Source organism: Neoarthrinium moseri (assembly GCF_022829205.1).
Source record: "Neoarthrinium moseri strain CBS 164.80 chromosome Unknown scaffold89_Wmoseri_CBS_16480, whole genome shotgun sequence".
NCBI lineage: Eukaryota > Fungi > Ascomycota > Sordariomycetes > Amphisphaeriales > Apiosporaceae > Neoarthrinium > Neoarthrinium moseri.
Genome location: NW_026055203.1, coordinates 13,394 through 35,424, shown reverse-complemented (window position 1 = coordinate 35,424; position 22,031 = coordinate 13,394). Strand labels below are relative to the sequence as shown.

At 50.3% G+C, this 22,031-nt stretch overlaps 7 protein-coding genes across 7 annotated transcripts; 2 read left to right on the top strand and 5 right to left on the bottom strand.

Moving 5' to 3' along the window:
* Positions 1-571: 571 nt before the first annotated feature.
* JN550_012563 (uncharacterized protein) lies at positions 572-1,485 on the bottom strand (the record flags this gene model as incomplete). Its single annotated transcript, XM_049311052.1, has 4 exons — positions 572-755; positions 811-884; positions 952-1,122; positions 1,174-1,485. 4 exons carry the CDS (start codon positions 1,483-1,485, stop codon positions 572-574), a joined length of 741 nt encoding a protein of 246 aa, XP_049165448.1.
* A 1,479-nt stretch (positions 1,486-2,964) lies between these two features.
* JN550_012562 (uncharacterized protein) lies at positions 2,965-4,874 on the bottom strand (the record flags this gene model as incomplete). Its single annotated transcript, XM_049311051.1, has 7 exons — positions 2,965-3,391; positions 3,447-3,487; positions 3,545-3,815; positions 3,867-4,159; positions 4,210-4,406; positions 4,469-4,693; positions 4,745-4,874. The coding sequence occupies 7 exons, from the start codon at positions 4,872-4,874 to the stop codon at positions 2,965-2,967; spliced, it is 1,584 nt and encodes a 527-aa protein (XP_049165447.1).
* A 1,214-nt stretch (positions 4,875-6,088) lies between these two features.
* On the top strand, positions 6,089-8,357 carry JN550_012561 (uncharacterized protein; the record flags this gene model as incomplete). The annotated part of the gene is made up of 9 exons (XM_049311050.1): positions 6,089-6,271; positions 6,319-6,449; positions 6,570-6,653; positions 6,798-6,927; positions 6,980-6,988; positions 7,148-7,377; positions 7,464-7,602; positions 7,650-7,748; positions 7,842-8,357. The coding sequence occupies 9 exons, from the start codon at positions 6,089-6,091 to the stop codon at positions 8,355-8,357; spliced, it is 1,521 nt and encodes a 506-aa protein (XP_049165446.1).
* Positions 8,358-13,063: 4,706 nt separating this feature from the next.
* JN550_012560 (uncharacterized protein) lies at positions 13,064-13,553 on the top strand (the record flags this gene model as incomplete). Its single annotated transcript, XM_049311049.1, has 2 exons — positions 13,064-13,393; positions 13,470-13,553. 2 exons carry the CDS (start codon positions 13,064-13,066, stop codon positions 13,551-13,553), a joined length of 414 nt encoding a protein of 137 aa, XP_049165445.1.
* A 591-nt stretch (positions 13,554-14,144) lies between these two features.
* JN550_012559 (uncharacterized protein) lies at positions 14,145-15,260 on the bottom strand (the record flags this gene model as incomplete). Its single annotated transcript, XM_049311048.1, has 1 exon — positions 14,145-15,260. The coding sequence occupies one exon, from the start codon at positions 15,258-15,260 to the stop codon at positions 14,145-14,147; it is 1,116 nt and encodes a 371-aa protein (XP_049165444.1).
* Positions 15,261-15,876: 616 nt separating this feature from the next.
* On the bottom strand, positions 15,877-17,001 carry JN550_012558 (uncharacterized protein; the record flags this gene model as incomplete). The annotated part of the gene is made up of 3 exons (XM_049311047.1): positions 15,877-16,335; positions 16,406-16,773; positions 16,836-17,001. 3 exons carry the CDS (start codon positions 16,999-17,001, stop codon positions 15,877-15,879), a joined length of 993 nt encoding a protein of 330 aa, XP_049165443.1.
* Positions 17,002-17,859: 858 nt separating this feature from the next.
* JN550_012557 (uncharacterized protein) lies at positions 17,860-21,632 on the bottom strand (the record flags this gene model as incomplete). Its single annotated transcript, XM_049311046.1, has 3 exons — positions 17,860-20,927; positions 20,980-21,145; positions 21,213-21,632. 3 exons carry the CDS (start codon positions 21,630-21,632, stop codon positions 17,860-17,862), a joined length of 3,654 nt encoding a protein of 1,217 aa, XP_049165442.1.
* Between the last annotated feature and the right edge of the window lie 399 nt (positions 21,633-22,031).

Genomic DNA, 22,031 nt, shown 5'->3' with positions numbered 1-22,031 from the left:
CGATGGACCGTGCGACTGGTTTCTCGCTTGATGTAGAGACAATACTACACCAAGGCTGGTGTGATAGCTTGGTACTGTCTGGATGATATGTGAACAGCTCAAAATTTTCAGCCTGTCCCTTGATGATTTCGATGGTGTTCGATAGTACTTCAATGGCTCATCCTCTTCACGATCATTACGTCCAAAAATACATTAGCCTCCCCTCGCTGACGAGATCCGCAAGCCAGACTGCGGGGCGGGGGAGGTGCGGGGACTGCGGGGTGGGATAGTGACTGGCGGCGTTTGCGCCTTCCTGGAACACGCGGGAGCGGGCCGCTAGGCGCATGGACTATGAGGAATCTCTTTCCAGGGTATCTCCAGACGGTATTTGCGAAGCTGTAACAAATTTATGGAAAGCTCCGGCACTTGGATATGAAGGTTGATAGCATTGATGTCACGCTTGCGACTTTGTTTGTGTGCTCCCTGCAGCTATCCACGTATCACTTGCATCCACAATGGCAACATCACAAGAAAAGGAGAAAAGGTACCTGGCTGACAGTTATCGCGGACACATGTTTTGTTCAGCCAGCCATTACACACATCGACCACCGTCGACTTCAATATTAACACCCGTGATAAATGAGGCCTCATCACTCGCCAAGTAGCAGGTGGCATTTGCCACGTCTTCGGGAGTCGATCCCCTGCCCATCGGGATGACTGAGACAAACCCCTTCCGGTTCTCCTCGGTGTCTGGTTTTCCCAGAAACAAATGGGTCCTTCGAGAATAGTCAGTATTGCATTATTTCATGTTTTCTGACATTGGTATCCTACATTCCTGTTGAGCCCACAACGGGAGCTACGGAGTTAAACCTGATATTCTTTGGTCCATACTCCACTGCCATGGTCTGGAAGAGTATCAGCTTGAATCCAGCTATCAGATGAGGGGTAGCATGCCTTTGTGGCATTGATAACAGCCGCTTTCGATGCATTATACCAGGTCAAGTTTGGTCGAGGTCTGACTCCTGCCGTCGACGCAACCTGGATAAAGCATCCAGGTCTTTTGCTCTCAAGGAAGTAAGGGAGCAGTGCGTTGGTAGACAGGTAGATTGACTTGACGTTGACGTTCATGACGAGATCGAAGTCCTAATCGAAATTAGCACCGCAATCGATCACCATCGTGGAGGATACACCAACCTTCTCCGTTACCTCTTCTGTGGGCTTGTTGGCGTAGGTAGCTCCAGCATTGTTGACAATAATGTCTAGACGGCCAAATGAGTCGACGGCTTGTTTCAGCAACTTTTTCCAGTCTTCCAACTTTGTCACATCCGCGGTAGCAAACTCGCACTGCAGTTCTTTCGCAGCACGCTGGCCAGCTTCTGCGGACAGATCCGCGATGATGACCTTCGCTCCCTCATCAGTAAACTTCGTTGCGATTCCTCGGCCGAATCCCGATGCCCCGCCCGTGACTATGGCGACCTTGCCCTCCAATCGGGGTTTTGGGGCCATTCTGTGAACTTTGGTTCTGAAAAGGGGTTGCTCAATCCCCTAAACTGAATTGCAAAGCACTGGGTGATGTCAATACGCAGTCCAAAATTACCATCAGGAATCTTGGATCCGGGTATGTAGCTTGTAGGTCTTGAAAGGAACCTGTAACAGCTACCCCAGCCTACATGGTACAACGTGCATGTTGTTAGCCGCTCTCGGCGAGCTCTGGTGCGGGGATCTGGGGTCTGGGGCAGTTTGTTTGCGACTAGCTATGGAGATTACCACAGTAGTACCGATTACCGGGACCTATCTATCTTCCTAGGTACGTTGCTATCCCGTAAACGATTGGGTAAAGGAAGCCATTTGGCGAGGACATACTGGCCGCGAAACCAGTAACCCAACCCGCTCGGCTACCCCCTCAAGCCCTACAACAGTCCGCCTAGACGACTGGAACTTCTCTGGACGCCGCCCTCTCTTTCTTTTCTCCCCTTGGATGCAATGATCCTCGATTGAGGAATCTTGAATTAATGACGATAGGGGTTAAATGGTCGATGGAGTGTGCCGCTTTAGCTTTATTCTGGGAAAGAACAAGGGCATCGAGAAAATTTAACAGTTTAGCTCTTTGGAGGAAACAGATGAACTGCTGCTCCTAAGAGATCCCGTAAATGAGTCCGGAAGTCTTGCATATTAACCTGAGGAACCAATACTGATGTGTTAACCGCGGAAATGGTATCGAGGAATGAATCACGATACGAAACTAAGCATTGTTGATTGGGGTTTGGATCGCTGTGTGGTTATACCGCGCAGCTAGGAGTGGCTGCGCCATCAGCGACCCATTGTCTCCCTGCCACTCCCTCGCCTGCTGGACCGACACAAATTGGCAGCTCTGGCGCATGTTGTAAATATGTCCCTCCATTACCTGAAGCATGGAAGACGCTGAGAGAGAAAACTGTCCATGTCTTCTCTCCTAGAAAAAGTCTACTTTTGCGAATTTCTTATTCAATCCCCAATGTCCAGAACCCTGTTGAGTAGCCGAAGCCATGAATTATATGTACTTTGAAAATTGACTAATCGATTAGATCTCAACATGCACAAGTTATCCGTAAGAATGGCATTGGGATAATCTGTCCGCATTAGCTTATTCACCTTTCTTGCAACGGAATAAACACCGAGACTCATTCGAATAATCGAAATGATACCCTATATCCTATTCGGCAGTTCTAGTTCGAATCGGTTCATTGTGGCCATTTGATGTCTTCCTATCCTCACCATTACATCCGTCATAGCCAATAGTCCTTCAGATCAAAATCAAGTACCCCATCTTACATGCGATAGAGGGCACTTAGAACCACTCCGTCAAAGTTTATACTTTTATTTCCACGCACCTCATCAATAAATCTAGCTCTTCCGTCGTGTAGTTCCTCGCATTATGAATCACCAAAGTCCTAGAAACCGTTGAAGACGACTCTTCGAAGACGACTACACCATCTTCTACCCCGATTACACACCGGAACCCGTCACCTTTTCAGAACCCCCGTTTTCGATCTGCGAAGCACCGGGTGCGTCCTCTTTCCCTTCTTGATTGGGCACAACAGCCGCAAGTGAGCTTCTCCGCCTTTCCCATCCCGATTCACCACCCCAGCCATGTTTAGAAACGTGCCTGCTTCTTTTGACAGCGCCGGGCTCCAGAAAAAGCCAGTCAATCTCTTCCAGAGTGAGGTTGCTTGTTTCAGGATAGCAAAAGTAAACTAGCGGTATGAATGCAAAGTTCAAAGCCATGAATATGAGGTAACCCTTCCACATCAGGTTATTGATTAGAGTAGGGGTGATCATAACGACGAAGAAGTTCCATAACCAGTTTGAGGAAACACCGACGGCGGTGCCCTTAGCTCTGACATGTAGCGGTAGTATCTCTGGTACGTATACCCTGTAGTCAAAGATAAGCGAAATAGCAACTGAAAAGACGTAATAATAATGCTTACCAAGGAATACAGTTTGCCGTTGCGCCGAAGATAAGCATGTACTACATGGTAACTGGTTAATGCGTGATCGCTTGTCAACCAGGGGCGAGACGACTCACAGTAAAAAAGAAGGTTACGCTCGCACTGGCCGTATTCTTTGCTACCATGCCTCCTCTGTCTTGGAAACTGAGAAGAATAGCAACTAGCATCATGGATATACCGAGTCCAAAAGATCCCCACATCATCGGCTTTCGTCGACCATACTTGTCTAGGAAGAAGGTGGGAAACAGAGACCCGAAGAAGAACATGGCGTTGATCACTCCGCCGATCAGGAGTGATAGATTCCTGTCAAGTCCTACGTTGAATTGTAAGACAGACGTTATATAATATCTGCCTAAATGTTAGTATCAAGGCCAGGGGGGCAATAGGAGGAGTGCTTACACGACCAAATTGATACCACCCATCTGGTTCATGAACTGCATGCCATATGCTAGCAAGACCCTTCGCCCAGTTTGCACCTCATCTTTCTTAAGTAGTTGTGACCAGCGGTACTCCCCGTGCTCCTGTTCAACAGCGAGTGCCTCTAAAACATCCTTCTCTTCCTTGACGATCTTGGGGTGGTCTGGTTTTCTATCATAAACCTCGCAGAGCACCTTCAATGCCTCCTCGTGACGTCCATGTTTATGAAGCCATCGTGGACTCTCTGGCAAGCCAAAAACAAGGATTATGACCAGCTAATTCAGTTAGTCAATAGTGTTCCTACTCACGTTGACGAAGTACATACGAAGGCAAATAGAATTTGGCACGCAATTGGTAGGCGCCAAGCTATTGAACCACTCGTGAATGACATGCCATAGTCAAACCAATACGCTATCTCGATACCAGCTCCGACACATAGCGGCTCACTTGATACGAGTCTACCTCTTTTCGATGCTTCGCAGAGCTCAGATTGATACATTGGAACAGTAGATGTCTCAATACCTATAACCAAGTCAGCACGGCAACATCTCGCTAGATACTGAAATACTTCCCAGTCCCGATACCAGTGATGTACCGTGCTATCATTAGGTGCGGTACAGTGAACGCTGAGGCTTGCAAAACCGCACCGACAATGATGAATGCCATAGCTATCCACATCGCCAGTCTCCGGCCAGTTTTGTCACAGACCATGAAAGCAAGAATACATCCCGAGAACGCTCCGAGATTGTAAATAGATACTATGATCCCCTCAAGGCTCGGATTCGGATGTCCAAACTGGTTAAGAAAATCTTCCCCAAGTCAGCAGTTTTCAGTTTCATTTGCGCACTATCAACAATTACCTTCGTTTCCAACGATCCCACTAAACACACCTTGATCATATCCGAATAACACGAAAGCACACTGGCACGCTACGGTAATGGCAGCCCGTAGCTTAAAGCCAGTGCCAAAGAAGTTGTAGTGCGGAGCCATCGTGTCGTGAGACTAGGCTGGTAGCGATGATTGGAAGACTTTGGTTAGGATTGGACTCAAAGGAGAATTTCCCTTTGCATTTTATTTCAGAGGCAGCTGCTCGGGATGCTATTTGAGGAAAGGGCCGGAAATAACTATGGAACGCTGTTGACGCTGACAGTGGTGCGCTTGGGCTCGCGAGAGACTCAGAGCAGTTCAGTTGGGGTAAAAGATATGTAACATGATTGGGCCCATCATGGGGCTAGCATGGGAAAATGGTGGCATCATGCCGGGATGAAAGTTCCATGCTATTGTGGACCAATTTGCCGTACTTGAATATAAGTCGGCGTGTCGTCATTGAGTGGGTCCTATATCTCCACGCTACTAGACAAGCTTCCGGGGTAGCGGGCGGAGAGTGCGGGGATAGGGTTGACAGTGCGTAAACTTGCCGATTACAGGATGGACTGCAGGACTCATTCCAATCCTTTCTCCGAGTCTGGGGTGGCATGATAGGTATGAGAAACCAATCTCTCCTGTGCTCGAGAAGGCTGACTTGACATGCTTGCGAGTGCTAAATAGTTTCCGGTAGCCTCAAAATGACTAGACTTGAGTGTTAAGCAATAAGCCTATAGCAATGAAGAACCCCAGCTGTTTTCCGCCATGCCTTCATCCGACGGCGAATTCTGCTGATAAAACTTTGTTTACTAATCCCTCGAGAGACTTGAAATGTTTCTAGGCCATGTTCAAGATCCAGGCGTCATGGCAAGGGGATATCCCCCTCGACTATGGTGGACGATACCAGCCTAACACCCTCAATCGATAGTGGCAATGAAAATGGTCAGTTGCAATGATCCTGATTATAATCTTGTTGGTATGACACCCGGGCCACATCTGCGCGGGCTGACTACCTCGTCCAACTGTGCTAATGAACCGGAATGGTTCCGCCGTTTTGGTATACCCTAGTATGAGCCCACTTGGTACGTGGGGGAGGAGTCAGATGCCCTCCGTTACCTAGGGATTGAACCCGACCAAGGTACCGAAGCTTCCCCCGCATCCAAATCCCCAAACATTGCCCCCAAGTTTTCTACTAAACATCTTGGCCTAATCATGATATCTGCCTACAAATCTTAAAGTCCATTGACAAAAACATCAATTCCTCAACACTGAACATCATATATGGCCTTGACAACGTATCGAATTCTATCTATATCTTGTCCTGCATTTATTTAGCAAAGATGGATGCGACACTAAGTTCTGAGAAGGGGGAAGTGGCAGTAGCCGATCCCACCCACCATGAGCGAAGACACAGCAAGTCTACTGAAAGGGATGAGATCGGCCGAATTGATGCTATGGCTGATGCCCCTGGTGTCACATTGGACACCTTTTCCCACTTGGATGAGAAAAAAATATTGCGGAAGGTCTGTCATATCAAAGTTCTTTCAGGTCGCTTGCTAAAGGTTCCTAGATGGACATGCGTCTGATTCCAATGCTTGCGGTTTTGTACCTTCTATCTTTCCTGGATAGAGGTAATATTGGGAATGCCAAGATTGAGGGTCTGCAGGACGACCTAGGAATGACTTCAGATCAATACAACTGGTGAGAAAATTCACTTCTTTCAAGCAAGACAAGAGCTCCAGAGCTATGACCCAAGGGGGCTATGCTGGAGCCACCGTTTGGCAATCGTGCTTGGTTAGGAAGTCACTGACCCGAATTTAGGTGTCTCACGGTATTCTTTTTCAGCTACGCAGCTTTCGAAGTACCAAGTAACTTGCTGTTAAAGAAGCTCCGCCCCAGTCGTTGGTATGTATAACCAAGGGTCCCCTTTTTTTCATTTTGATTGCAGAGCTCTAGGGCAAATAACGGTGCTTAAGGAGAAACATGCTCTAAATAAATTCAATCAATCCACAGACAAAATCTTGACAAGAGAGACGCTAACTTTGCAAGGCTTCCGTTAATCATGGTAGCCTGGGGCACGGTGATGACATTGATGGGAATTGTTCGTAACTACGAGGGACTCCTGGCTGCGCGTTTCTTTCTCGGCATTGCCGAAGCTGGTCTGTACCCTGGATGTGCTGTAAGTCTTCCAATCGTCTACTCCCATGGAGCGTTGACTAAGTCAATTTTAGTATTATGTAGTGAGTACTTCGTCACGAAGTTTCGCTCTTAGAAGCGCACGCACAGATGGAAATTAATGCTGATCGAGTTCAACAGAGAAATATTCATACATGACTTGAATCGATTGGGGCCCTTGCAGCTTATGATTCTTATGAATAGTCTTGACTAACCTTTCTCAGCTCACAATGTGGTACTGTCGGCACGAGATACAACTTCGGCAGGCAATGTTTTTCAGCGCAGCCTCCATTGCTGGCGCATTCAGTGGGTTATTGGCGTTTGCTATATCCAAGATGGATGGCGTAGGCGGCCTAGAGGGGTGGCGATGGATCTTCATCCTTGAGGGCTTGGCCACGGTTGTGATTGCTTTTGTAGCGTTTGCAGTGTTGCATGATTTCCCAGAAACTGCTAGGTAAGTTATTTTGTTCCGCGTTAATCCTTCATAGCTTACACTCCCAGTTTTCTTACTGAGGAAGAGAGAGCTTTTGTGGTATATAGGCTACGCTACAGGCAAGACAAGAAGGTATCACAGGACGGTCGCGCTCAAGTTGCGGAAGCAGACGAGTTCCGTTGGGAATACGTTTGGCAAGCATTTCGCGATTGGCAAATTTGGACAAATATCATCGTTTACTGGGGTGTCAGTAACATCGTCACTGTTGCGTAATTAAGACTAACAAGGTGTAGATTGTCTGTCCACTATATGGCATAAGCTTGTTCTTACCTTCAATCATCAACAACCTGGGGTATACAGCAAGTACGGCACAATTGCTGACAGTGCCTATCGTAAGTCGCTGCGATGCCAGACAGTCTGCAACTTGCCATTGACGGATTTGGGAGAAGGGTCATAGACCATTTGCTAACCTGGAATCATCACAGTACGTTACAGCTGCAATTCTGGCAGTTATCTTTGCCTACATATCGGATCGAGTGGGAAAGAGATCCCCATTTGTTATAAGCTTTCTCTTCGTAATGCTCGTCGGGTTCGCGATGTGTATATCGACCACGAACCCTCGAGTGGTGTACGCAGGCGTCTTCCTTGCTGCTTGCGCTATCTACCCATCATTTCCAGGAAATATAGCATGGCTAAGTGGAAACCTACGTGGTGGGTACAAGAGAAGTGCCGGAATGGCAATACAGATCGGAGTGGGCAATTTGGGAGGAGCCATCGCGTCAAACATGTACCGTCAGAAGGACTCACCGCGCTACATTTTAGGTCATGCTCTGGAGCTTGGCTTCATCTCGGCAGGAATAATTGCGGCATTTATCCTCGTTATATCATATGCAGCTGCAAACAAGAGGAGGGCCAGAATCATGCAGGAAAGCGGTGACTTCAGCAACGAGGAGCTTGCTGCGAAAGGAGACAAGGCTCCCACTTTCAGATACATGTATTGAAGGATGTTATATGTAAATATTGTACATATGCCGTTACAGAAAAGGAGTATGTATTGAAATACCGCAGTCCCACGACTGCCAACCCAAAGACTGTGTGTTAAGTGGTCTTAATGTGTTTTCTCATTCGATATCTGATGCAATAAACGCGCATCCCAATCGCATAAGCAGGTTCCTCCCGTGCATACTATTATGCCACTGTATGTATACGGTCTGGTCGGTTTAATCATTTCATGTGATCGTTGTATCGTCGACGAATGCCCTATTGGCATGTCCGACATATGGTGTTCGTCTTAGACGAACTAGGGGTGGCTTGTGCATGTGCCGCAAGAGGTGGCTTGCTCCCATCCGTGTGTATCCCCTATTAAAGCTCTCTCGTGGCGCCTAACGACGACTGTCTCAAGAAAGCCATTTAAAGTGTAAAGATGTCGTATTTATATGTATATATATTGCATGTATAACACTCGTCGTGACAGGTTTGCTATTATATCTTCCCCAGTTGTATATAGAATGGCAACAGCATTTTATGAAAATAGCGGGCTTGAAAAAAAAATGTTTAATATGAATCAGCTGCGGTCAATTAATATCAATATTTTGGTCATTATATGTGGATTTATTTAGTACAAGCAAGATCAAGACTCATAGGCCGCTTGTGGAGTACTAACGGGCGATTTCATTGCCCATAGCAGTTCCATCACTGGTATGAACGCAAGTGGACTGCTTTACGCCACTCTCTCTCATCCTCATATATATCGGTTAAGCCACTCGTCTTGATTATCAGAGTTCCTTACGCGAATGCTGCGAGAAGGCTGCTAGAAACTCAGCCGTCTAGGGGCTTTGTGATACACCCAGATAAGCCCCAAAGACATCTAAGCCATTTGTTTGAACTGTTGATATTTGTTACGAGAAATCGATAAACCTAACCATACTGAAGAATATGTCTAGGATAATTACCTGTAATGGAGGGTCGGAAGATAGGTAGCCCGCGCTGGGTAGTTGAATATGGAACAGGGGTGCGCCGAATCTCTCCTTCTGATTGGTCGGGCTGGTCTGATATGTCTGCGCCCACATCCAGTTGCCTGGCACATAAATATCTTTTCCTCCTCATCTCTACCCTCCTTTCTTCTTTTCTTCATCATCTTGATTTCATTAAACATCTACCCATTTCATCAAAGTCAACGTTCAGAATGCCTAAGTCAACCATGTTTCATCAAGAATCAGAGTACATAACCCTTGAGCACTTCGAACACGTCACTGTCCGTCGTAAGTCACATCGTCTCAGGAGATACGGAGGGAATAATAGATTGATGGTTCACAGCTCCTTGCGCTCGTCATGTATGCAGATGTTCCTTGTGCATGTATTGGTGTCCCTCTCGAGGGTCGTTGCACATGTCGCCAAGACGGCAAATACCTTACCTCAATGAGCATTCAGCAAGAGTTGTTATCGAAGGCTCGTATGATATGTCGGCATGCAATTCAGACAGCCAAACTATTCTAGCAGCCTCGACTACTCAAGAACTCGACTTGGACCGGTCAAGCTCAAAAAACTCGACTCCAGAGGCACCACGATCGGTTTATCGCCACCATCCCAATTCTAGCACTGAACAACGCCGAAGGACTCTGTCATCAAAAGTGAAGAAATATCCAGGGCTTCCATCGCCACTAAAAGATTCTCAGGTGCATACGAGAAGGGATGATAGTATGTTCAAGTCTGAACACATGACATTGAGCGCCGGCCCTGTAAATTCGAAATTAAACTATGACCCTTCATCTTTATCACTCGGACGCGCGCCAGGTGTTCCAAGATCGTCCCCGCAGCTGAAAAGATTCGGAAAGCAACATCGAGAAGAAATGAAGAGATCCCAGGTCAACCGAGTTGGCGCTGGTGAAGAACTGTTTCCGATGTCGGACCGGCATGTACCTGCAGCTGTTCCTCCAAGAGCACCCATCGTCCCACGACTACCGTCTCCCGAGATGGATCAGGATCTTTCAAACCCAAAAGTTCTATTCTGTAATTGCTCAATATGCAGCCACGAAGTAGGGCGGCCTGAAACGTCAGCTTATGCGAGGAATAGAGCGAAGATGGATCACCAAGGTGTGTATTAATGAAATGATATAAATACTGCCAGATGAGGTATTAATTCTTTAGTCAACTCCGCAACGGCTCATATTCTAAAGACATCTGGTCGTTACCCAAACCCCGTGCTTCGTCGAGCGGTTTTGGATACAGTAATCGACGACCCGAGAGAAAGAGCTTGACGCGCGGTGACTTGAATGGATCTAGAGTCTTGCGCTTTGCAAAATCTTGATCTCGCTGTTCCGGATCGAACAACACTTATCTGTCTGTAGCTTTTATGGTTTTCTGAGCGCCAATGAAGTATTTGCTGCAGGTCTAAGGCTGCTTCTTGAATAATTTTTACTTGCACTGCGTTCTAGTTACTGAGTCGATTTACTGATGAATTCTTGGGCGAAACCTTCGTTCCTACAAGATATACCCAGATCTCTTCATTGTACAAGCTCTTGGATGAATCGTGTGCGCTTAATGGAGATTAATTTTCGCCAAGACCAAGTTATTACCACGTTGATGCTCTCGTGAATCCTGAAATTTATCACGTGGTTGATTTGAAGCTGGTTAGTCCGCACTGTGCACAGCGAAGTGTGCATTGCACAGATTCCTTGTGTCGACCTCAGGCGGTAAGATTGTGTAGACAAGAATCTTCTCACTGGGAGTAGTAAAAATTTCCATATGGCCAGGTCGGAGGGCGAGCGGTGTACCCTTTATACGATGTATTTTCCTGTTCTGGGAACGGTGACAGTGGCAACAAGACACGCATGCCGGCAATGACCTTTCGGACAGGGCCAGGAGTAGCCACGACAGGACAAGAGGTGTATGTACATCATGTTTCAATTCTCATTTCTCATTCAAGTAGGACTGTGGTAGAAAGCGTGCATGCAATATGTAATTTTTAAAGAGCTCGCGCTCTAGTTCCCACGGTCTGCCTCAACCCTGAGGACATGTTTCCGGGAGGCATCACATAGAGATTGCAGATCCGATTTTCCTTCCTTGAGGAGCTCGCGCTCCGGCTCTTCCCCCCCCCCCCTTCTTTTTTAAAAGTGTAGCTTTGAGTCCTTTTGATATGCAGGGAGTCAATTCTTCAGGTCTCCCTTGATATCCAAGCGTCAGGCGGAGCTGTTGTGACAGTTTTCCGTCGCTGGACTGACTCTACATCCTCTCGGTTATCGCATTGGTACGTTGACGGTGGTATACTCATTACCGATCAGACAGTGAAGTTTTCATCGTGTTTCCAGAACTACCCCGTGAACTTGGTGCATGCAAACCGTCACTTCAGAGACTAAACCGAAATATATAAGGTTGCATGTCTGTGTAACCGACGTTACTCCTCCCCTGTGACTGAATTTCAGCGACGCAAAAGTCTCTATGTCTCGTGATGTTTACTTCAATGCCACTAGACGCGGTTTCTTTTCGAGCTGTTGCTGTAACCTTGCAAGCTATTGAGCATCTGTTTAAAGTAGGTAGTTACCAACGTCAGTGCTAAGTGGCAGAATAGGATCAGAGTGAGTACACGGTTTTAAACTCACATATCATTATGACAAACTGAACCTCGTGCAGCAAGGAAAGCATAGTACTGAGCTAGAGTCGAGTTTGAAAGATCTGTCGAAGGATGTATTCTGCCAAGCCGTGATAAACGTAGGCTCATCTGGAAGGATTAGACATCATATCATGAACTGGACACTGGACAGTTCCTGCTGCAGCCACAATCCCCATCCCCATCGGGTGTTGGAACAAAAGTTCTCTAAGCTGAATTTACAAAGCAGAGATGGCAAGGGTCCACTAACGGAACAGACTAGCTTAGATAGGTAGCTTGAGTAATTGTTTCTAGGGAAGTGACGGCACTTGGGTGGTTCATTCACTATGCTCTCGGCGAGGCTTTAAGTGCATTCTCAATAGCTAGCAAATTTTTTTTTTTTTTGAAGCCAATGATTCCAAAGGGGGGTTGATTTCCTTGATAAAGTCGTAGTTGGCTCCCGCTAATCCCCAAAATCAATTGAAAAAGTCAGAAATTATTGATGACGGAAATTAAAGGAGTTGTAGTTGTTTTACGGAGGACTAACTGCAGCTGATGTCACCGGTGAGTGCACAGGATCGGTCCGGTAGGCGGGCGCACTTGTGCTGTTGGTCCGGGTTTCGCCTCTACCTACCCCTGACGTACCTGAGAAGTCTATGGATAGCGAGGTTGAAATTCCCGCGATCTACAACACTTCTGCATTAGCCTCATCCTCAGCCTCAACTTTGATTCCCAGGTCCGCCAACACTGTTTAGATATTGAGACCTAGATTCTATGGAAGTTGGGAACCACGAAGCCTCAGCTGAATCCCCTACAGCAGAGTTTGACTGGCAAGGACAATCAGTTGGATCGATCCTTACAACATGATATCTCGTCATCGTAAACAAAGATACGTCGCTTATTTCTATTCTCGGAATGGATGAAGAGGCAGGTAGTTCGGCGCATCTGTGTCACAACGAATTCTATATAAAATGACAGCTTCACGTCAACCTACAATACCAACAACATCAAGCAAGCAATCATTCCAGACCGACGAAGCAAGCCGCCTCAATCCCAATTTCAGTGTTTCCTGTTTCACAAATTGGTTTGTGGGCCAGCAATACAGACAGCACAAGCCCGAAAATGCAGTTCTCTACCCCCCTTGCCCTCCTGGCCCCTTTCCTGCTAACGCTCCTCGCAGCGCCGAACCCGTACCCGGCCCCTGCGCCCGACGAGGCCTTCGACTTCGACGATATCGGCGACGCCTTCAAGGATGCCTTTAGCGACGAAAACAAGGGCCAGCTCCTGAGCCAGCTCGAAGACATCGGCGACGACGTCAAGGAGGCGGCGAGCGGCGCATGGGGGAAGAAGGTGGACGACTGCCTGGTTGTGCAGTGCGCCGCAGCCCTGGGTCCCACCGTCGTGACCTGCGTCACATCCGAGCTCATCAGTCCGCTGCCTTGTATTGCCGGCGTAAATCCCCCGTTCCTTTGACGTTGTACATGAGAACATAGTCGAGAGGAGGTTTCGCTGACATGTCTCGCGCTAGGTGCTCACCACTATCTCTGACCCGCCATCTGAGTGCGACGGGTGCCCCCAGGCGGTGGCAAAGGCGGTCAAGAACGAGGACTAGAGGGTTTTCGTGTCTTTTCTGTGCCGCTATGAGGGACATATAGCATTACGCTTGGCGTTCCGGGATTTGAGAGTTCTGAGCAGTGAAGCAGCGTTGTTATCAGCTCCTGGGCGTGCAACGTGTACGGGTCCCGCCAGGCAGGCGGTGTGCATATGTTTACTTCTGTCTCCAACCTTAGATTTCCTTGAGAGCGTTTCATCTCAGGTTTCAATACATTCGTTTAGCTCTTTAAATTACAATTTCATCTGTGAAGCGAACCGTAGATTCCCGATGGTTTTTCTGGTCCATGTGGTCTTAAGTCTTCTCAGAGCCTCGGTAGGGTGCTTAAGCTAGCCAGTTAATCGTAAAACCAGTCGCCAGGTACGTTGAAACTGACCGCTGTGTACCAGGTTCAAGGAACCTTCATGTCAGAAATCTTCACGTCAAGTTTTCACTATTACCAGTTGCCAAGTCGATACTATTAGTTGGACGAATGCAGCTTCTTTTTGCCAGCGGCACCAACGATACTAATGGCTCATCGGTTTACAATGACTGTCCCTCTATATTGGTTGTCATTCTGTCGGTCGGGCTATCCACCTCCACCTGAAGCCGTTAGAAACCTCGCATGGCCTCCTGCGAAGCACGAAGCAATACCGAATCCTGGCCGCCCTCTGGATCTGAGGCCTGGGCCTCCTTCTCGAGTCTACGACGAGCACGCTTCAGCAGCTTCTGCGTCCAGCCGGCCATATCCTCGCCATGGACGATGCACTCGTGTCGGTGTGCCAGTTCGGCCAGATTCACTGCTTCTTGGAAGCTTCCGAGAGACGTGCAGTACTTGGATGCCCTCTCGTAGGCCTCCGTCTTGCTAGGTCCCTTAATACCGGCCGCAGCCAAGACGCCAATGTACCTTATTGCCAGGAGGGCAGCGTTCTCATCGGGGAGGAAAAGAAGACCTTGCTCCACCAGGGGCCCCCCTTGCCGCTGAGGGGCGAGATCGTAGCCGTGGAGGGTGCCCTCGATATCCATCATGTCCATGCGAAGAATCTCGTGCTTATCCCTCTCAGGACCGTCACAAGCCGGGCATGAACACGTGAAATGCCAGCTCTCGATCATCTTGGCTCGCTCGTCCCGGGGCAGGTTGTCTTGCTCGTGGTAGGAAATGGTGATCTCCTCGCCGAGAGAGATGGGGCGCAGGGCTCGCAGATACATGTTGTTAGCCGCGTCGCAGGTGCCGTAAGCATTCGGTACGCAGGAGTGGTTGATTCGGCTGTATGTATAGTAGATACCGCAGCCCGACTCGCTGCGTGATGCAAATTGCGTGCAGTTGGTGTTCCGGATTCGGATCTCGCGAGACACCAACTCGAGCTCGGCATCCAGCGCTGGGCTGTCCATGTGGTCGAACTCTCCCGTCTCGAACAGGTCCTGTCGAACGTGCTTCTTATACTCATCCTCGAGCTCATCTACGCAGCAGTGAAGGCTGAAAAACTTCGCCTTATCGCTAGGAGACAGGGCGGCTACCTCAATCCTTAATGCCATGTGCCAAGGAGTCTGGTCGCCCTCTTCTGCTGATAGGAAAACGACCAAGGGAGATTCCTCAAGGATGCAGGCGCCTTGCTGAATCTGCTGAGTAGCAAACATGCCGTATCCCTTGGTTGGGGTCAGTCTGATCGTGTACGGAGTATAAGCTTGGCTCCCGCCAGATGCGCCTGTGGATGAACCGTCAGCCATCTTGGGAGATGCAGCGATGAGCAGCGTCGGGTGGCCGACAAGCACTGGATGGGAACATTAGCCCTCTACGAACACTGGAAAGCATCTATGGAAAGGAACAAGGGCAGAAAAGCGTTTGAAAAACTGCGTTCCGCGCGTTCCTATTCATAGACGCTAACAGTATACGTTGGCCTAGAACCACCAAATGAGAGCAACGTACTCTCCACCGAAGTTTCCGCGGTGACAAAGGTTGGAAACGCGCGTATGGCTTTGGCCAAGTCTGATAGCCAGGTATGTCTTGTACTAGACATGACCTACGAGGTCTGATGACGGAAAGCATCGTTGGTAGCCACGAATGAAGTCTTGAAACGCCGTGCGAAAACACACACCAACAACCAGATCAAAGGACAAAGGGACATGAATGGTGACATGTCAGTAGAAGCTTTGTACTGATGTGTCTATTCCTCAGTATCACGATTGGCCAGCTCCATGCAGAGGTTACAACTCGTTGATTAGGCTTGCAAGCGTGTCTTGATTTCGTAAAACCCTTGTGGACGTTTTCCAATTCCTCGTTGAGGTATCGGCCATGAAAATCTACTATTACACAGTGGTTCCCTTTTCCTTTTTCCTCCCAAGCTCAAGCCGCAGTCGGCACGTAGGCATATTTCGGCATCAGCGCCATCCTCTCCTCCGGACTCAGCTCATCGTCGTAGATCATCTTGACGTTCTTGTCCTTGTCCTTCTTTCCCTTCTTCTCCTCCCCGGCCGCAGCCTCACCAGCGGTAGGTGTAGCTGAGTCGGGCTTCTTCGGGGGCGGAATTCCGAGCTCGGCCCTCCTGATCAGCTCCTCGATCTCGTCCCCTTGCCTCGACGCGCCTGCGACGAGCTCATCCACCGTGCTGGGGAATCCAGGCTGGCCAGGACGTGGCGGCAAGCCAGTTGGCGCCGGGAGGTTGCCACCTGGCCGCGACGGAAGGTTTCCAGGAGGGTAATTGAATCCGCCCTGGGGATATTGCGGCGGCGGAGTGAAGCCAGGAACGCCTTGTGCAGGATAGCCGGGTGGATACTGGCCACCGGGCGGTGGGAAGGGAGAGTTCTGTTTGTTCATGTACATTAGCAATCCAATCGTTGAACCATGGCGGACCGGGCTTTTGTAGTATACGTACAGACTGTCCAGGGCTCTGGCCGTCGGGTACGCCCATTGGCGGAGTGGGATTGGCAGCCAGGCCTCCATTCTTCACTCTCGCGCGATGCTCGGCTAGTCGCTTCTTGATCTCCTCTGCCGTCTCGATCTTGATCTTTTTCACAGGGCCGTTGCCATTCTGGCCGGCGGGAGGGTTGCCCGTCGCGGCGTACCGGTCGGCCTGGGCCTGGTAGAAGTTCTGGATGAGGCGCTGGTTGTGTTGCTGGACTACGTCCTCGGGAATACCCTCCATGCCAAAGATCTCGACCTCGAGGCCTTGGCGGTTGGGAAGGGCATTCTCGACGAGGGACAGGGACTCTTTGTGGACCTGGTTCATGTGCACGGATAGACCTGGAGGGGGGCCAATGTCAGCCAAAGCAACAGCCGGCGGGCAGGGAAAGGGAAGCGCGTACCTCCGGCAGTGTTGAGCCTCCTACCGCAGCGGTCACATTTGAAGTGCTTGGCCTTCTGATGTGAGATCAACAGCTTCAAGTCCTCGAAATCTCTCTCGCAGTAGTAGCACCACGGACGCGACAGGAGCTCCTCGACGTTGGGTTGCTTTCTCTTCTTCTTGCCCATCGTGGCTGTGTGCGGTCGGCGCGGCGAAACAAGAGATTGGTGGAGGGAAGGGATCAGGCGCGCCTACGTACGCGATGAATGCACGCGACAAGCTGCAGGGCGATGCGATGGCGGATATGCGTTGCTGGTGGATATGATGGCTGCGTTGCGATTGCACCTCAGGAATTGGCAAAGCTTCAGCCTCGTTTCGTTTCTACTGGGCGGGCTGCATTGGGATCGGCCCGCTAAACAAGCTTGTGGCGGTGCACCTACCTGCTGGAACTTCCCTATGCGCCAAAACTCACCCAGCCTCACTTGGGTTGTCACTTGGGTTGGTTGTATTGACATATCTACTCAACTCTGCAGTACATGACTTCCAGCACCACTTCCTCCCTTTTATGTGCAAGCCACGGCCACAAATCTTTGTCAAGGGCCTTTTTTTTTTTTTTTTTTTTCCCCAGCAAGCTGCGACGAAAATGCAAAGTTTCACCGTCTGCCTGTGCGCATGAATGACTCCTCTCGTACCTGGCTACTATTGTGTTGGCTCTCGTAGACAGGTTCCCACGAACAACCATATTGCGAGGGACATAGGAGGAAATGTGAGTCAAATTGGCAATTAGCCTCGTTGTATATTTAGCAAGCTTCTTCAGTGCGCACACACAAACAACCAGAACGCCAGCCGTCCAGCCTTGTAATAAACGCCTAGTACAAGTACAGCACACCATTCTCTAAACTTGACAGAAATCAACGGGTCGAAACCCTGTCCCAAGCAAACACAAGCAATCCACAGACTATTGTCCTGCAGGCCAGAAACACGGACGGAAGTCATTACGTGCGTTTGATATCCTCCGGGGCAACCCCAAATGGGTTCTCTTGCGCTCAAAGGGCCTCGATCGACTTGAGCAGGACGTCCAGGCTCTTCGCACTGAGATCCTCGCTCTTCGAGTCATCGAGCACCGCGGCCACGTCACTCAGCAACCCAAGCGGAATCCAGCATCCTTCACGGGCTCGTTCCAGGCTCTCCTTCAGCCTCGACGTGTGCTCCCAGTCACGTGCTGCTTCCTCTGCTCTCTCGATGACGCTATCCTTGATGCCACACATCGCGGCACAGTGCATACCGAAGCTGCCCTCAGCCACCCCGTCCTCCAACTTGTAGAGGAAAGTCACCCGGCGATTGGCATCGTCCACGTCGATCTGCATCCTCTTGGGGCAGATCTCCGGGTGGGATTCGAACTCGGTAGCGAGTGAGTGGTAGTGAGTAGCAAAGAATCCCACACAGCCGATGTGGGTGGCGACATGATGCAGCACGGCCTGTGCCACAGCGACTCCATCGTACGAGGAGGTGCCGCGACCCAATTCGTCCAGGATGACCAACGACCTTGGAGTAGCCTCCGACAGGATCTTCTTGGTCTCGGAGAGCTCGACGAAGAAGGTGGACTGCGCAGCAAAGATGTTGTCGTTGGCACCGAGTCGGCTCATGATCCTGTCTACGGGAGTCAACCGGGCCCTCGTTGCGGGAATGTAGTGTCCGATTTGTGCCATGATGACGGCCACACATGACATTCGGAGTATGGTCGACTTTCCGGCTGCGTTCGCACCGGTCAAGAGATTGATCTTGGCCGAATCCCCTCCCAGGACGACATCGTTGGGAATAAAGTCACCCACTGTGTTGATCATGCACGGGTGACGAAGCTCTTCAAACTCGACAACACTTCGCTCCTCGTCAACAAACACGGGGCGGCAACTTGGTGATCCTAGAGCGGCCGATGACTTTGCGAGACTGATGAGGCAGTCGAGCTGTGAGACTACCCGTATGGCCTGTAGCCAGCTGGCGTAGTCCACGTCGAAGCGCCTGAAAAGGCGGAAGGCCACGTCTTTGACCAGTTGAGAGTGAGTTTCTTCGGCCTCTTGCAGCTGGCGAACCAGATCGGTAAGCTCCTTGAAGTAATAGCGCTTCACACTGGCGGTGGCGGACATCTGCCGCCAGTCCTTGGGGACCTTGGTGGCCTTTGGCACCTCAATCTGGTAGACCTCCTTGCCGACGTCTGTAAACTTGAGAGCCTTCGACTTGAGTTCATTCTTTTTCCTCGCCAGAAGGCGGTCTAGCTCGGCCTTGATCTCCGCGATTGCATCGTGGCTCTCATCAAAGTCCTCCTCGATTCCGCGTCCGGGGATGAGGATCTTCTCCTCGCGAGCCTTCTTGCGATCAAACGCTGTCTTCCAATATGCCAGGGGTTCGTTGAGGTCAGGCATGGAAGAAATGAGACGGTCGACTAGCCCGCTGCCTCCGTCGAACGCGTTAAGGAGACTCATGGTATACTCGATCTGTTCGAATCCTTCCAGAACCTTGACAAAGTCCTCTGGTCTGCAAGCCCCGGCGTGGACTCGGGAGATGAGACGTTCCAGATCTGGCATTCTAGTCATTTGTGAAGAGAACTGCTCCCGCATCTCAACATTGTTGTTCAGGAGGTCGACGGCGTCCAGTCTCTCATTGATCTTTTGGATATTGCACAAGGGGTGGCAGACCCATTGACGGAACAGTCTCTTGCCAAATGGGGTGATACAACGATTGAGCAGGCTGAACAGCGTGCCATCGGAGCTGCCGTTCGCCGAGTTGGCAAAGATCTCGAGGTTGATCAGGGTCTGGCCGTCCAAGATGAGGGTGCCGTTCTTGTGGATGGGGTTGTACCAGGTAAAGTTGCCCTGAGAGAGGAGACTTCGCTCGATCTTGAGCACACGAAGATATTGTACCAGCGCGCCTAGGGCTGACATCAAAAGGTCCTTATCCTTGGCCTTGGCCAGAACCTCTGGCCAAGTGTCTTCGGAGTCCTCATCAACTTTGAAGTAATCGTTGCAGCCTAGCTCGCGTCTGGTGAGATCAGCCTCCCAGAACTCAGCTCCCGACTTGAAGTAGTTCCAGATGGTGGTGGGGGCAGTGTTGTTCTTGAGGATCCGGAGAGCTTTGGTCGAAAGACGGGACTTCTCAAGTAGCAACTCGCGAGGGTTGATTTGGGCCACCAGAGTCTCAAACTTGGTCAAATCAACGTCATCGTCAAATTCGGAGATGAAGAACTGGCCGGTAGCGGCATCCACGAATGCGACACCGAACGCGGGATGGTCGTCCACCGTCGACTCCTTGATGGCCACGCAGTATGTTGCGTTGTCGTCTTGAAGCATGGCTCCGTCGACCAGGGTGCCGCCCGTGAGAATGCAAGCCAGTTCCCGACGGATGATCTTGTCTTGTTTCTTTGCTTGACCATCTCTCTCGCGCATCTCCTTGCCTAGAGCACTCTCCATTTGATCTACCCGGGCAACCTTGTAGCCCTTGGCAATGAACTGGTTGACCCAGATATCCAGTGAGCTCTCGGGGACGCCGACCATGCGCATGTTGACACGGTCTGTCAACTTCAGATCAAAGAGCTGGTGGCCAATAGTGGCATCATTCTCGTAGAGCTCGTAGAACTTGCCCTTCTTGAAGAAGACAACGGTGTCCCAGAGCTTGTGCTTGATCTCCCAGTACTGCTTCTCGAATGCCGAGAACTTGTTCCAGGCCATGGGCGGGACGAAGACCGTAGAAGGGTCATAGTCAGGGTGGCCCGGCGGGTTGCGGTTGAGGTCGGTCATCTTGGCGAGCCATGTGTATCGTTCCTCGGGCTCTCTGGTGTGGGCCTTCTGTTTCGCAGAGGCGGACTTGGATGCACCTGGGCTGGGTGTCCGGATCTTTACAGGATTGACGCTGTTGGGATCGTACTTCCATTGCTGAGCTGTGGATGTAGCTGGCATTTCTTCCATGATCTCGTCGATGCCGTCGTCTTCGTAGTCTTCTTGTATCTTTGGAGGGGAAGTGTGTGACCGTTTTCGGGCCGTTTGGGCCTTGGGAGCAGGACGCTTCCGTTTCTTGGATGGCGCATCTGAGTCGTCAGAAACCACGAAATCATCCATGTCGACTGTAGCAAGTTAGACCGAGCTTTTAAAACCGAACCAGAAGCTCAAACATACCCTCGTCATCATCCGCTGCAGCGTCTTGGCCGTCCTCCTCGTAGTCGTCCTCGTCGTCCTGCACGACAGCTCGCGCGCGGTTCCGCTGAGACCGAACCGGCTTCCTAGAGACAACCACGTCCTCGTCGTCGTCGGAAGATTCGGCGTAGCTAACAGTCTTCTTCACCTGGAAATGGGGGGGCGCTCGTATCAGCCTTGAGCTTGAAGATTATTTCTGAAAAAGGGGCACATACCTTGCGAGACGGACTACTTCCCAGAGCCATCTTGGCCGGAGCGACCTGCTTGATTGGAAGCTCAGCGGGCGTGACGGGCGAGGGAAGCGACTTCTTGAATACTTTAACTGTGGCCTCGGAGTGGTTCTCCTGGGAGCTCGAAGGCTCAATAGCGTCGCTGCTCGGCACGGGGGTGACGTTGGCTGGCCGCTGTCTCTTATTGAGCTGCAGCGAGTTGGATTTGGTCTCCTTGAGGCAGGGCGACGAGTCGGTCTTGGTGGGTTTGGCGGAGGCTTTGGCAGCGGATGCCGCCGCAGCACTTCCATTCTGGGCAGATTTGGAGAAGAAGCCCAGAATGCTCTGCTGCTTTCCCGAGGTCGACATGGACGAGCTCGACTTCTTGGTCAGAGACGGCGTCTTGGGGGCAGCTTTCTCCCCCATCTTGAAAGAACCCGACGCAGAAGCTCCTCAAACACAGATAAAGTCGGAAAATCAGTTGCCACGGGACAATATAGGCAGATTGCAGGAGTATCTATTGAACAAACATGAGGCAAATGTCGCGGGTGGAAAGCTGTAGAGCTGTGGTATATCTCGGACTGGAAATTATTAAGTGCAACGCGACTTGGGAGAGCTGAAGCGCGCCGCGTCGAGGGTCCAGTCAGGCGCGTTCCCCTGCAAATTGATAACGAAGCGACAGCGCTAGGTGGCACCACCACCTAAACCACCCCCCACCCAGACTCTGGGGTCCCGTCCAGTGTCCGCTCCGGCAATTGATTAGATGCAACGAGACTCCACAGGCGCGTTGCCATTTTCTCCTCTCTCTCAGTGGCCCCTTCCCGT